This window comes from Myotis brandtii, unplaced genomic scaffold, assembly GCF_000412655.1.
Source record: "Myotis brandtii unplaced genomic scaffold, ASM41265v1 scaffold1162, whole genome shotgun sequence".
NCBI lineage: Eukaryota > Metazoa > Chordata > Mammalia > Chiroptera > Vespertilionidae > Myotis > Myotis brandtii.
This window is the reverse complement of record NW_005354021.1, coordinates 240,628-256,776: the sequence shown is the minus strand read 5'-3', so window position 1 is coordinate 256,776 and position 16,149 is coordinate 240,628. Positions and strand designations below refer to the sequence as shown.

The 16,149-nt window shown below is 37.9% G+C and overlaps 1 protein-coding gene across 1 annotated transcript in view; it reads left to right on the top strand.

The window, feature by feature from the left end:
* The window catches only part of ALS2CR11 (amyotrophic lateral sclerosis 2 (juvenile) chromosome region, candidate 11), a 62,734-nt gene that overhangs the window by 25,572 nt on the left and 21,013 nt on the right, over positions 1 to 16,149 (top strand). Inside the window, exons 11-15 of the mRNA XM_014528685.1 lie at positions 282 to 348; positions 2,661 to 2,704; positions 3,774 to 4,016; positions 13,832 to 13,889; positions 15,071 to 15,129. Coding sequence (XP_014384171.1) covers positions 282 to 348; positions 2,661 to 2,704; positions 3,774 to 4,016; positions 13,832 to 13,889; positions 15,071 to 15,129 — 471 coding nt within the window. The remainder of the gene's footprint in view (positions 1 to 281; positions 349 to 2,660; positions 2,705 to 3,773; positions 4,017 to 13,831; positions 13,890 to 15,070; positions 15,130 to 16,149) is intronic.

Sequence of the window (16,149 nt, the reverse complement as noted above, 5' to 3'; positions counted from 1 at the left end):
AAAGAGGAACAACTGTAATAATCTGAACAATAAAGATTTAATTAAAAAATAAAATAAAATAAATAAATAAAATAGTGCTGTTTGGTTTGCTTTTCTCACAGACCCAAATCCTTCTTGTCTTCTGTACATTAAAAATATGTATTAAAAGTTATGAAGGCAGAGAAAAATGTTTCCCTCTTTAAACATTTGTCTAATATATTTTTTCTCTTCCTTCCTTCCTTCCTTCCTTCCTTCCTTCCTTCCTTCCTTCCTTCCTTCCTTCCTTCCTTTTTTCCTTCTAGGGAAGTGATACCTATGAGGTACCTGAGAGCCAATTTGAAAAGAAGCCTGAAGATACTGTAACATCAGGTTAAGAAACTAGTTTACTTTTTGTGTTTATTATTAAGATAATTAAAAGTAGGGTAGCTATATCACAAATATAAAATTAGTAATTTGCTTTAAGTGGATTTCATATTTTGATAGGGAGTAAATATGCCTTTCATTATAGCTTAAGTACATAGTATTTCTTTTGTAACACTCCAAAGAAAAGACTTAGACTTAATTCAGTTATTTTAATTTTTAATGTTCCTTTCCTACTTTAAGGACAAGAAAAAAGTTAAATTTTAACTATGACCTATGAAAAGGAATTTTAAACATTGTTAACTGTAGAGCTATTGTCTCTCTTATGTAGAGGTGTGTGTGTGTGGTGTGTGAAAGAGAAAGGGGGGAATGAATTAATTAGCATTAAATTTGCAAACATACCACAGTTATCAGTAAGATGTTTAATTAATGGAAAAAACTGTCATGCAATCTTTTTGAAAAAAATCTCTGTAAAAAGTTTTATTTAGAAAGTTAAAATGGATGCATAATACCATATCTTTAAAATCTTAAATTCTGAAGGTATGGAATAAGCACATTGTTATAAGACGTTGGTCACAGGTGACTTTTCTACTTCTCTGCCTCTCCTTCCCTGGCTACACCAGGCATCTCTACATTCATTTCCTAACCTCTGAGGTCAGCCGCCTGGCAGAGCTGCTGCATCTTTTGCTCACTCTTCGCCTGAAACATTCACGTTTTAGGTGCAGAGGAATCACGTTTCTCTCTGCAGTGTCACTGCTTAAGAAGGACGCTTGCCTCTTTCACTCACTGGTGGTGGCCATCTTTTCCTTTTTTAATTAATTTTTTCCACTTATCCAAAGAGCTTATTTCAAGTCCCATTGGATCATCTAGTGACTTCTTTCCTTTTGGTATTCCTATGGTTTCCTATAGTTATAGCGAATATTTATTTATTTCCTCACCCAAGGGTATTCATTGATTTTTAGAGAGAGTGGAAGAGGAGGAAAGACAGAGAGAAATATTGATGTGAGAGAAACACATTCATTGGTTGCCTCCTGCATGAGCCCGACCAAGGCCCAGGCCAGGAAGGAGCCTGCAATGGAGGTACGTGCCCTTGGTCAGAATCGAACCCATGACCCGTTAGTCCATAGGCCAACACTACCCACTGAGCTAAACTAGCGAGGGCATAGCTAACATTTATTGATCACAGTGTTGTAGGCACTTTACTTGGGTTCTATAAATCAATCCTCACAGCAGTCAATTGAGGGCAACTATTACAGTAGGTCCTCGGGTTACGACGGAGATCCGTTCCTACGGCGCAACATAAGGCGATTTTCGCCATAAGTCGGAACCCACCTACATAAGCTCCTACGTCATTCACAGGGAGCACATACACAGCAGTAATGAAGTGAAACAGTAAAAAAACTTTAAAAGAAAGATAATTCCTGACCTTTACTTGTGGTAAATAAATAATAAAAAACATACAGCACATATGTACATACGTCAAAATGATGAAACTTTTTTTTTTAATAAATAAATGGGAGATGGCGAAGTAACCACGAAACAACATACGTTGAGTCTGACGTAACCCGAGGACTCTCTGTATTACTTAATGACATTTTTACAGATGAAAAACTGAGGATCAAACCAATCAGTGGTCACACAGCCAATAAATGGTGAGGATTGAGTTTGAGCATTTAACCATATGGTTGCTCACATCTTACATATATTTGTGTCATACCTACAAGATATCATTAGCCCATTTTATATGTGAGAAAGGCAAGGCTCAGAAAAATGAGCTGAGCACAACCATGCAGCTAATAATGACCATATAAATTTTTTTTGCTAGACTTCATTCCTTTGTATCTCAGTTCTTTATTCCGTCTCTCTTCCTTTCAGGTTTTCCTTTTCTCTTTGCTAAAATGTATCCTTCGTATTTCTAGAAAAAGTTCACAAGTGCTTTATTCAGCCTCTCGTGAATGGTCTTTTTTCACTCTTTTTCCAATCCCAACCTTAACACTGACCATCTGGGATTTATTTTATTTCCTTTTGACTTTTAGCAAAATACACTGAATACTTGTTTTTATGTCTTAATTGGTGGATCTGAAATCTCATCACTTTATATGTTTTCATTTTACCTTCACACTTGTACATTCTCCCTGATCTTCCAAGAGATTCATCAGTCTGTTTTTACTAAATAGTATTTGTTTGAATAGCTACATTGATTTACTTGATTTAAATTGTTCTTTATTCTTGGTGAAAAAAAATATTATAATAATAACTTATTAGTTTACATAAAAATATGTTTATTTTCTATATAATAAAATATTCTGTTAATTTAACAGATATCTCTCATATAAATAAGGAAGTTGAAACTATTCCAAGTGAGGTAAGGGAACTTGGAAGACAACTTCTAATAGTCATTATTTTTTAAAGGGATGAAATATTTATAAACGAAGAAATATTTACAGATGGAAATAAAAGCACTCAAAAAGTTATTCAGTTTATCCTGTTATTTTTGTTATGGCAATATCGTTACAGTTACATGACTTACTTAAGTAAAATTATACTCTTAAAAGAGAAGTTTTAGCATAAAATAGTAACATTTAAAAATATCTATGAAGATAGGGGACAAAAAGAAGGGGGGCACATAAAAGAAAAAGCATCAAGTTCTGCACAATGACCTTAGAAATGGATGCCGCAGACCTAACCACATTCTTTACTTTTTCTCTATGTGATAATAATCTATATATTATAGTAGAAATAGAGTTCACATGATATTATTTGCTTTTTATCTAATTTTACAGAAGCACACTCCATAAGGTAGTGAATTCCTTTGTAAACCAATAAGAAATAAAAGATTCTTCCCATTACTTGACAAATGGGATTTGATGATTTTCACCTTTGGGTCAAATATCAGTTGAAGAGTTAATATGTACTATTTCCCTCAGTCCAGGGAGAGGGGGCGGGGCGGGGGGAAAGATAGAGAATTTTTCATACATCTCAATTTATTTAGTTTAATAGTCCTTTATTATAAGATACCATTCCTTGTACTATTTTGCTGTTAAAATGCCCTTTATTTTATGATATGTTGGTGATAGTATAACAGTAAAATGTTATACTATCTTCTTTTTTGAGATGTTGCTGATTTATAACATCTGAATATATGAGAACCACTGATTTATAAAGTAGTATGATCATTGTTATGGAGAATAGTCCATGTTTTCAGGCAAGTAGAGAATTGCTCAATTCTTTTATAAGGACTGTAATAATTTACAAATATTAATGGTAACTTGTTATGATAAAGGATAAGGGTACAAATGATTTTAAGTCCAGTTTTATTAGTTTTAAATATTTCTAGTCAGTAATGATTAATTGGTAGCTTGTTTTATGGATATATTTTTTAGTTACTGAGTAATGATGATAAGAAAGGCCTGACTCTACCAACTCTGAACCAGCAGGATGGAGATAACTCAAAGGCGTTTGGTCCTAAAAGGGATGAACCAGCAAAACAAAGAGCTGCTCCATTGTTCACTATTCCTAACCTGACAATAACCGAAGGGAACAAAGTGATACCTTTAGAGGAACACCAACATGAACCTGTAACAGACAGAAAACTGCTTACTAAACCCTTGCAACCAGAAGGAAAATTACTGGATAAACATCCAAGCATTTTAAAACGAGAATCATCTGCATCACAGGTAATGTTGACAAATATTGCTAATAGTAAATCCAAGTAGAATAAAGGGGGAATTTAAATTCATCTCCAACAGAAATTGGGTGGGAAAGTAGCAATCTAAGCTTAGCTAGAAGGAGGAGGGTATTTGCCTTCATCTTAGAAGTATAAGACTGGGAAAAACAAAATCAATTCATTTAAAATAACAAATTAAATACGAATAAATTGAAAATGTCTCCAAGCGGAAGTGTGTCTAAGTATAGTAAACATTCCTACCCTATTTATACTCATCAAGGAAAGAGGGGAAAAAACGTATAACAGTTTTATTTAAAATTTCCACTGAAATAACGTTCCAGGCTTCTAAATATTCTTTGAATTTACATTTTGTTATTGTTGTTATACTTTCAGCTGAATTTTACAACAACCCATGTGACTAACTTCTATTACTGGTATCTCTGATCACTTTGCTTTTCCAAGATCCTTAGGCTCATACTCTACTGCACCAGGTTTAGGCTTGAGATACAGAATTTCAACATCTAAATCAGATCAACATCTAAGTCAGCCTCAAGAAAGAGGCTTCCTGAGTATGGCTTCTCTGTGAACTGAAAATACCAGTTATCTGTCCCCTGCATACATGAGTGAGTCAGGGTCAGGAAACTGCCATATTCTGAAGGTGGAGGAAGGGGAACGTGAAGGTGGAGGAAGGGGAAAGTGAAGGCGGTGAGTGGGCCATACCAACTCAAGCTCCTGGCTCTGCCCTTGGGACTTGGCTTTACCTTCTGAATGAGCCTGTTTCCCCCTAAAAATGAGCTTATATTTGTAACTGAGTTGTTTTGTAGCTTATGTCTTGTCTGTAGAAAGTTGAAAGTTCAGACCCTCTTTTCACTTTAAATTGTCTCTGTTCCTTTCAGTCCAAGATGCTATGGTTATCTTAAAGATCTTGTGAGCTTCCTATATGTCAAATTATGACCCCAGCCAAATGTTACATCTCTAAATATCTTCAAGACAGGCTATTTTCCTTTGGCTCATAGTCAAGGTTCTTTATAGCACCATATCCTTAAAAATCTTAGAAGCTCTCCTGTCTATGCACCCGAAGATACTTAGAATATTTTTTGTCTAGCTGAGTTGGTCTTTGATACCATCTTAAATCTTTTTTTGAGGTCTTAACAACAGTTCTTACAGCCACATCCTGTGATCTAGACCTTGAAACCACGTTTTACTCAAAATGCCATTGGGCCCTGAGTAATGAAGTCATGAGGTGAGGATTTCTGGGCATTGACTCAATGGCTTAACAGTGTCATAAAAAACCCAGGAACCTCTTTTATTTTCTTGCTCTTCTTCCTCCTCCTCCTCTCCCTCCTCCTCTTCTTTCTCCTTTTCTTCCTCCTCTTCCCCCCCCTCCTCCCCCTCTTCCTCCCCCTCCCCCTTCCTTCCTCCTCCCCCTCTTCCTCCTCTTCTTCCTCCCTTCTTCCTCCTCCCCTCCTCCTCCTCTTTTTATGCTCATGCTGGACACTTCATGATCATAAGATGTTGCTTTAGTCCTGGGCATCATAGATGGATCAAGGCAGGTGAATTTTGTACAATAAACATTGCTGTTACACGCAAAATTCAGGTTCTGTCAGAAACAAGATAGTATGGGGAGTGGTTATTGTGTAATCAGGTAGGAGTAGTGCCACAATTATTCTCCTCAAATGGGATGCTTTCCCCCTAGATCTTCTCAGGGTTCCTTTATTCACATCAGGTCCCTATTCAGCTGTTCCCTCCTTAGAGGGGGCTTCTCTGACCACTACGTGTAAAATAATCACCCAATCACCCCATCCCTATTGCTTTTTCTTCAAGTCTCATTACCTGGTGTCACATTACATGTTTGCTTACTTGTTTATTGTCTGTCATTTCCACTCGATTTTAATTCTAGATGGTAGTGATATACTAGTATTCTTACCACAGTGTCTTACCATTTAGAATAATGATAAGTCTATGATAGGCACTCAACAAATATTTTTTGAATTAGTTCATTAGTTACAAATACTGCAGGGTATTGCATTTTTTAGACTCTCTGAATATATTATAACTCTGGACCTCTTCGTATGGATTAATCAAAATCACCTGGTCATAGGAAATGCAAATTATTTTAATACTCTTCAGGAGAATAATCTACCTAGCTCTAGCATAGAAAATACCAGGCATCAGGCAGCTAGATTAATTCCACATCCCATAAAGAATAGTGATAGGGCTCCCATTATGTTTGAGTCTCTTGAATTTAAAGCTTCTAGGATTAAAGGCAGGAAGTGATATATGCAATATCACTAATATCTGCTCACCCATTAAATTTCATTTCTTTCACAAAGCTGTGAATTCTATTTATGAAATTTTAATCCTTGAGTAATGCCTGATGGACAGATGGGAGATATGCTATGATCTCCCAAACTCTGTCTTTGATTATTCTGCACTTTGAATCAACACAAGCCATGTGTGTGAAATGCACCTTACAATTATTTTATCCTCTATCTTTTTTAATTCAGTTTTTTTCACTTTGAAGTTTTTCTAATCTATATGCTTTCTCTTCATAGATACAATGAATTTTTAAACTAATTGAGACTATAAAAGATAAAAATAGTTCCCATGATTTTTGGAGTAAAGGGAACTTTTCCAGTTGGTCCTAATAGACCTTCTTTTGAAATAGATCATTTTAAAATTTCTAACCATTTTTATCTTTGCTCATACCCTATGAGCTGCCTCACTAGATTCTCTTTCTAGTTGACTTCCAGTTATGGCCAGCACATGGCAGGCATGGCAGGACATTGGAGGGGAGGAGGGAAGAGAAAGGTTGGGGTTTTCTGTCCCACTGTCTTCCTATTGGTGCTGATTCTTACAATGAATTTTCCTTCACATGCACAGCTACTACTGGGGGACCCCACCTCCGTGCCTCCAGCTAACACTGGGCCTGGCTGGAGTGGTAACATCGCACTGTTGCTATCTAAATCCCTTATTGGTTTCTTATCTGTACACACACCTTTCATTTATTTTAAAGTTTCTTTAGTTGAACCATTTTAGAGGAACTCTTAATTCCTGCCCTAACTCTAACTAGTAATCTTCTCAGTTTTTTAAATGCATATAGAGTTTTCTCTGTTTTCTCTGCTCATTTCATAGGAGCTTTATAAAAACTCAAGTTATTATCTTGACTGGAATGTTCATAATGAATTTTTTAAAGTACAGAGTTGAAAATGATGCGTGCTTATGATTCTTCAAGCAGTCCCCCCGCCAAAAGAAATACAAAAAAAATAAGAGCCTATAAAGCCACCACCCAGAAATTATCAGTGCCAATAGTTAATATGTGATGAACCTCATGACATAAATTTTTCCATATTGTTGGAAACCACTCTCTGATTCTCTTGCCTCTCTGCACATCTTGTGAGAGGCGCAAGGATTCCTTTCCTGGAAAGTAATCCATTGCATGTGCAGTTGTGATCCAGCCCTCTTCAGATCCCCTTGTGGGAACTAGGGCTTGAGGAACTGATAGTTACTGTGATTGCTCTAAGTAATAATCTGTCCTTTGTCTCTGACTCAAGAGACTCATGTCTTCTATCAGCATGCTCGGAACCATGGCAGGCTAAGTTGTTAGCTTATACGTAGGGCAAGTTCTTGACAGCTTTGGTGAAAAGATGGGATACTTTCAGACGTGGCTTTCTGAAAGAAGCAGGACAAGGACTTTGTGGTCTGATCAATTGGATTTAGGGGAAGCCTATGGGAATTGGTAGGTGAATATGCTGACCAAATTGTATGATGAATCGGGCAATAAATAGTCCTCCACTTCATTGCCTGTTAATGAGGGGGAATTGGAGAGGTAGTTGCAAGCCAAGTGTGGGGAAATAGATTCAGCTGCCTGAACAGTGCCCTGGTTGTTGCTAATTATCCTCCAGGTGGGAAGACTTCCTTGCCAATCTGATGATCTGTTCCATTTTAACAATTGGTACCAAGGTCTGTCCTCAGTGAGAAGATTCTGCTCTTTGACAACAGTTACAGAGATGCAGACCTACACTGAGGATGACAGGACAGGAATTCATGACTGCCATGGACAGAAACCAAGTGAATCATTAGAACTTTGGCTGGTTTGTTTGGGAGATGAGTGTACAGACTGTGTGATACCTATAAAGGAACAGTGGCAACAGCTGGGCCATCTTATGGCCAACTACTCTGCAGTACATAGTGTCAATCTTACACCCATTTCAAAACAACAGTAAAATATCTCAGAGTTTTTTGTGGTGAGTTTTGGCTGCTATAACGTAGTTTTGGTCCTCCCAGGAGATTTCCCTGGAGCAGATGAATTCCTGTGGGAAAACATGCTCAGACTTTGACTAGTATTCAGGCTCTTACTGCCTTCACTTGGGAACACAAAGCTGATGAAGGTGATACCCTAAAAAATGAGAAACGGAACCAAAGAAATACAGATAAATTTTTGCAGTTGGCTTGCTCTGGGTAACTCTTCTAGCCTCTATGTTGAAAACAGGCAAGAATTTATGAGATTTCATCATGGTAATGGGACAGCAGATGCCTTGGACTGAAGTAGACACCACAGAGTAGCTCACTGCTACGCAAACCAATTCCAAGTTATCTGAGGGACACACAAACTTCATGTTCCTTTACAGAAAGCAGTGTAGATATGGCTGCTGTCAAGGCATTCCCAAAGATGAAGTAAAAGTTGTCAGCTATGAAGACCTGGCTGCCTGACATAGAGTGTTGGAAAGACCAACAGCAACAGTTCGTTGGATTGAGTCATGAGTTGCTACACCACTCAACATTGAAAGTAAATGTGAAGCACTGTTAAGTGGCATGGAGTTGCTTCCTCCTTCTGCACCCCATGTCACCTCCCTTCCACCTTAACCCAATCCCAGCTGCTTAAGGAGACACATGATTGGAGATGGAGCCAAGGTCTCCTTGTCCCTGAAGGAGATAGAAGGCTCTATACAGCCATTCAGGTTTGCTGGGGAATTTCAGAGAGGGTAAGGCCACGATCTTTTATAGCTCTATTGGATATGGGTGCACAAGTCTCTGTCTTATGTGCACCTGTGGAAAGCAAAGGCACTTAGATTCTGCTTATGGGGTTTGGCAAGGTTCACAATGGGGAAGGGAACTAATGTAACATTCTGGATGGAGCTCTGTAGGTCAATTGAATATACTGCTGTTTCTATATGTGGATGTGTAGTAGCAATTATTGTGTTACATACTTGTTCATCTTCATTCCATAAGTGCCAGAGCAATCAGAAGAGCCACATGTAGAGAAATACTGGTGGGAAATGTAAGTCACTACCCAACTTCTCTCCCTGTGCCCTTCCAGGTGGTCTAACAAACACTAATTCTAGGAGAACAAAGGGCAATAGCAGCCTTCATTAAGGACTTACAGGCTACAGGGAAAGTAAGAGATGCATTATCTCAGTTCAGCAACCCAGTGAAATTTGCTAATGGAGTTGGAGACTTACAGTAGATTATCACCAATAGAATCCAGTTGTTGCTTCCATATCCAAACTGTTCCAGATATTGTGACTATAAGTGAATCCATTATACAGAATGATGTCACTTGGTATGTTCTCTTGGACATTGCCGTCACCACCTGTGCTATGCCACAGATACCTGAGGATCAAGATGAGTTTCCATATATTTTTAGTATTCCTCTTGGTGTACCTACTCACCTGCCATTTGTCACCAGTGAATGGGTCAGCATTTAAGATGATGTCCCTCTGATATCCATAGCTTTCACTATATAGATCATGTCCTACTGGTCAGCAAATCAAAAGTCTTAGTCTCAACATCCTTGAATATGGTATTATCACATCTCCACCAGCAGAAGTGGCTAATAAATCATGATAAAATTCATGGGTCTACTTACCAGGTAAAATTTATTGGGATTATCTGGGCAGATTTGTAACGTTTAGTCCTTCTGGCAGTAAAAGAAAAACTTGCCTCTTTGTCCCACCCCCTTCCATCAACTCCATAAGAGGATGCCCAGAACCTTGTTGGACTCTGAGTATGGAAGATAGTAAGTGCCTCACTTGGGCATTCTACTGGTCCTTTGTATTGGCTAACCTATAAATCAGCATCCTTTTAGTGGAGCCCAAGCCAACAAGCTGAGTTAAAAGCTGTTCAGCAAGCTGTGATGCACTATCTTTGGGGTCCAACAACCCTAAGAATTCTTGTGAGCTACAGATCTTTGTGTTGATTGGAAACCCTGCCTGGAAACCCTTCTTGGGGTTTTGGACTTGTTCTCAAACACAATTCACAGGTATCCCCCTTTTGGAAAGCAGTTATTACCTTGAGTACCTAGTACCAAGAGCTACTGAACTTCATGAACACCTTACCTGTAAAGGCCTTGTGACTCTTTGGCTTGTTGTTTCCATTTTGGGATGGATCAAGTTTGGCTCAGCAACTATCAAAGTGGAAAGGGTCCAATAAGCTTTCCAAATGGAAATGATATATTCAAGAACACAGCCTGGCCCTAGAATCTCAGCTTTACAATGTGGCAATTAGGGAAACCATATTCCTCCCTCTGCCTCCTGAAGAAAATCAGTTGCTCCACTGTCTGCTTACCTGGTTTCTGATGGAAAATGCCTGTTAATCTTATTGAAGAACTTTTGTATATGATGAGTCACTTCTTTCTTGCTGCTTTCAAGTTCTCTCTTTGTATTTTGGTAGTTCGATTATAGTATGTCTTAGTATATATCTCTTTGAGTTTATCCTTCTTGGAGTTTGTCAAGATTTTTGGATGTAGATTCATGCCTATCATTAAATTTAGGAAGTGTTTGGCCATTATTTCTTCAAATATTCTTTCCTCTCTCTTCTGTGACTCCCATGATGTGTATATTGATGGTTGTCCCCAAGGTTCTTTAGACTCTGTTCATTTTTCTTGAATCTTTTTTTTAAATATATAATTTTGATCTCCTATCTTTAATTCACTGATTCTGCCTTCTGTCTGCTTCCATGTGCTCTCAAACTCCCTGAATAATTTTCTCATTCCAGTTGTACTTCCTGATCCAGAATTTCTATTTGGTTCCTTTTCAAAATTTCTATCTCTTTATTTTAAACTAGTGGCCCAGTGCATGAATTAGTGCACATTGAAAGGAAATTAATTAGAAGAAGTATTTTAATATTGGTATTTGCCCATTCTCTATAATAGAAGTGTCAACCAAATTGGTGATTGACAATGACAGATCGAAACACAGGTGTGCAATTGGCACCAGCAAGAGCTTTATGTGTGTATCGCGCATGCATGAGTCAACTTAGCCTTTTATAGATATAGAACAAACTTGCTTAATTAAACCTGCTTTCGGATTTAGCTAACCTTTTTCCAGCCCAGTGGCACCCCAACACTTCTCTTTCAGGTAATTGTCAGCAACACACCAGTAAATATCAACACAAAGCAGATTATTATTGTAGATCACGCAGGGAGAACAAAGGGTAAAATATTTAACTGCAGCAATGTTTGACTATATTCTGCACAGTGAAAAAACCTGAAATCATTTTCAAGGTCCACCATTTCTTACTTCTTTTCAGTTGGGTTAAGTTTCTAAACTTGCTAAATCTCTGTTTTCCGGCTAATGAAAAGAAAATAGGATTCCACTGAGACTCCTATCTACCTACTCCAGGACTTCTGTGAGGACCAAATGAGATGAGGCACAGGAAAACACTTCACAGACATTTGGTTGCAGTGTAAACTGTTTCCACCTGGCTAATGTGTTTCTGGGCTGAAGAAACTGCAAGGAGGCTAGTCATGGCTAGGGAGAGGAAGCCAGGCATTGCTATGTGATGTCATCACCCGGACGGAGGGAAGGACACTTAGCATATTATATATATATATATATTTGATATATACATTGTTTTTGTTTAGTTCTTTGTGATTCTTTTTAGCTCTTTGAGTATATTTAAGAAAGTTTTTAAAAAATCTTTGTCTGTTTAGTCCAATGCCTGGATTTTCTCAGGGGTTGTTTCTATCCTTTTTTTTCTTTTTCTGTGAATGGGCCATATTTCCTGTTTATTTGTATGCCTTATAATTTTTTATGGAAATTGGGCATTTAAAGTATTATAATGTAACTCTATAACTTAGATTATTCTCCTCCACATTATGGGATATTATTGTTGATTTTTTAGGGCTGCAGTTACCTATTTCTTTTGTGACTTATTCAAACTATTTTTGCAAAGACTGTATTCCATGTCATTTCCATGAAGTCTCTGTTCCATTATCTCAGTAGCCAGGTAATGACCTAGTAGATTTCTTAAAACACCAAAATTTAGCTATCCTTTTTTTTTTTATTCTTTTAAAAAAAATATTATAATAAGTATTACAAAGGGTATTACATATGTGTCCTTTTTCCCCCCGCCCTTGACAATCCCCTGCCCTCCCTTACCCCCCAGTGTCTTATGTCCATTAGTTATGCTTATATGCATGCATACAAGTCCTTCGGTTGATCTCTTACTCCCCTCCCTTCTGCCCCCCAACCCTCTCTGGCCTTCCCACTGCAGTTTGACAATCAGTTTGAGGCAGCTCTGCCTCTGTATCTATTATTGTTCAAAAGTTTGTAATGGTCTTTATTATCCATGTATGAGTGAGATCATGTGGTATTTTTCCTTCATTGACTGGCTTATTTCACTTAGCATAATGCTCTCCAGTTCCATCCATGCTGTTGCAAATGGTAAGAGTTCCTTCTTTTTTACAGCATTAGCTATCCTTTTAAAATTAACCCGCCCTCTGGTTGTTGTAAGTTTTGCAACCAGAATTAGATTCTGGAATTTGAAATAATTGATCTGTCAGTCTTTGACTATTTATACTTGTTTCAATAGAGAAACCAATTCTTTGAGCACTGTATTCCACCATTTTATATAATGTCACTTCTCCCTTCTCTTTTGATATATGTTTTCTTTGATATTATTCTCTTTTTTACTTTATTTTTTAAGTTATTAGTCCCCACCTCCAGAGCTTAGAGAGAACAAGAGAGGGTCAATGATGTACAAAGTAATATCACATGATTTGTGGGGGTTTTAATGCTTGCCATTCCCTACCGCCAAACCTACTAATACAATGTTTCAGCCATGTAAGTTATCTCACCACCTGCAGTTGCACTAGTGAATTATAAAGGAATTCTTTTCTTTATGTGAGATAAAGCCAAATGTAACATTGGACCTCATTTTATTATCTATATATATAAAAGCCTAAGCGACTGTTTGATAAGTTGCTATGATGAGCACTGACCACCAGGGGGCAGACACTCAATGCAGGAGCTGCCCCCAGTGGTCTGTGCGCTCCCACAGCAGGAGTGCCACTCAGCTGACCAATGGGCCCCCAATGCCTCAGGGCTCACTGCTAGCAAGCACAGCTGCAGCAGCATGAGCCTCTCCCACAGACACTCCCCCTGTGCGCCACTCCCCCACTGGGACCGAGACTGGCATCAGGACTGACTGGGAGCAAGCCTGCGGCTGCTTCTCAGTCATGGGCGCACCAGTATTGCCCTAGGACAGGTGTGCAGAGAACTGCAGCGGAGTGGCCGTGAGCCTACCAAGCGGTAGCAGCAGGCACAGCAGGGCCAGGATGAGCAGGAGCACCATGGCGCCCAGTCCGGGCTTGGGCTCCTCCCTGGCTGCCTCTTGCTTCGCGCATTACTACATCCCTCGGGGGATGTTGGACTGCCGGTTCCAGCCTCATCCCCACAGGCCAGGCCAAGGGACCCCACTGGTGCATGAATCTGTACACCAGGTCTCTAGTTATTTATAGCCATCAATAATACTAAGTTTAAATTTTATATTGATATTTAATTATTGTTTCTATTAACGTTTTCTGGTCTGTTTTTATTTCAGAGTTCATATGGTTCATTTAGTATGCTGGATGAATATGTAAAGCTCCCTGGTTTTATACGTATGTTATTATTTGTATATGTATTCTTATAATTTTCAAATATTCAGTGAAATTGAAAACATGAATTCATATAAAACAATGGTTATCAAAACTTTCTTTCAAAATGTAAATCACACTACTATATTTTGTGATAACTGGCATGAAAAATCTATGGAATTATAATATTAGTGGAAAATAAAGCAACATACAAGTGACCTTAAAATCCTAGCTAATGTTTATTTTTATATATTATAATATTAGTAGCCTATTTATTTTTAATTTTTTTCATCACCATTTAGTAAACCACTTATTATGTTTATCTTTGTTTACAAACATGTTGGCTATCCTGTAGATCTATTAGTGAAGAGGTTTTTCTGATTCAAAGAGTTGTTTCGTGATATCATTATGAAAACACATGCAACATATCAGTAAGCCCAAAGGTGGTAATGAGAATATTTAACACCTAGTACAGCATGAGCATGTAACAACCAAATCAAACCTAGTGTTGGATCAGAGTTCTGGAGGTTTCCCGCTGTGCCATGTTGGGGTTTAAGGAAAGAATGTGCTTCACTTTTAACAACCACAAAAACATTCCAAACCACCTAGAGTGCATGATGAGTTTTTGTGTGTTTTTTTACTTTATTTTTTGAAATGGCATTAAATGCCAGAAAAATAGAAGTACGCAATACAAACATTGACTATAATCTGACTAAGAGACAGTCTTTTCTGTACATAAAAGTACAAAGCATGATGACATTTAATTGTAATCACTTGTATGCATTTTAACAGTACTATTGAAATAGTAATTGGATTTATTAGTGACAGACCCAAGGGCGAAGTGTGACAGAGATTAAAAGGAGTAGTAATCATGGTAACAATAACAACAACATTTGCATTCACTGCATGTTTATTGTGTTCCACACACAGTGTGACATGCTTCAGCTCCTTAAATCACACAACAACCCTATGAAGGAGGATCTTCATTGTTTGACAAGTGAGGAAACTGAGAGAGAGTCCAGATAAGATGTCCAAAATTAGATGGTCCGTTAGTTACAGAGACTATTTGAGAGCAAGCAGTCTGGCTCCAGAGCATGCGCTCTTAGTAGCTATGCTACACAATCAGTTAGATGCAGGTGTAGAACATGCTGGTCAAATGCGGTAAGTGCCAACTTACTTATATAATTATTTTAAAATTTTTTCAGATGAGTTAATGCAAGATAAGAACTGTGGTTGGCTAAATACAAATAAAAAAGGAAAAACAGTAAGTAGACAACATATCCTAAAAACAATTGTTAACATTTTATATTGTTTTGAATTAAAATTTTATCATGCATCTATTTTATTTATTATAAATGTGTTGATTTATTATAAAGCATTAACTTTAGCACACTACGGTGTTGAATTGTTTACTTCTGCCTCTGCCAAAATAGATATGGCTTAATAAGCAACTCACAATATTACCGGGAGAGCATGGACTACCTCTGCCCATCTATTGTGATATGAACAATTTTAAAGAAGCCATTCTTCTCATCCCAATTGCCCATCAATACCTGAAATTAATGATATTGGATTCCTTTCTTTGAAAATTTTTAACTGTTTGTATGCCATAAGCGTCTATAGATGCAAGTGGCAGACCTTTTTAAATTAAATTCAAATATCGTGGCAATTAACTGGTTAATTGTTCAAGATTCAACTGTCTATGTGTAGGCTACCAGCGGTAAGTATTTCAGAGATACAGCAGGGCTTGTGTGGCTTGGGATGAGGATTAGGCAAGAAAGAAATACTGAGCCCAGCCGGCACGGCTCAGTAGTTGAGTGTAGGCCTGTGAGCCAGGAGGTCACGGTTCAATTCAGGTTGCGGGGCTCAGTCCCACCCAGGCTCAGTCCCAAGTGGGGGTGTGCAGGAGGCAGCCGCTGGGTGATTCTCTCTCATCATTGATGTTTCTATCTCTCCCTCTCCTTTCCTCTCTGAAATCAATAATAAAATATATATATATTTTTAAAAGAGATACTGAGATAAAAGGTGAGAAGAGAAAGAAAGCTTTCTTGGCTTCACCTTTTGCACTCAATAGAGAAGGACCATGCTTACTCGGGGAAGAAGATTCCGAGCCCCTGAGGAAGCATCAGTGCTTTTCCTTGCAATTTTTAATGACTTAACTGCCTCAATTCCAGACATTGGAACTCCATGCGAATACTCTTTTGTAGAGTAGAATTTAATATAAGAATGTCTTGGACTCCATGCACAGGGATTAGTCCCTTTAAGGACAGCAATCCCAAATTTT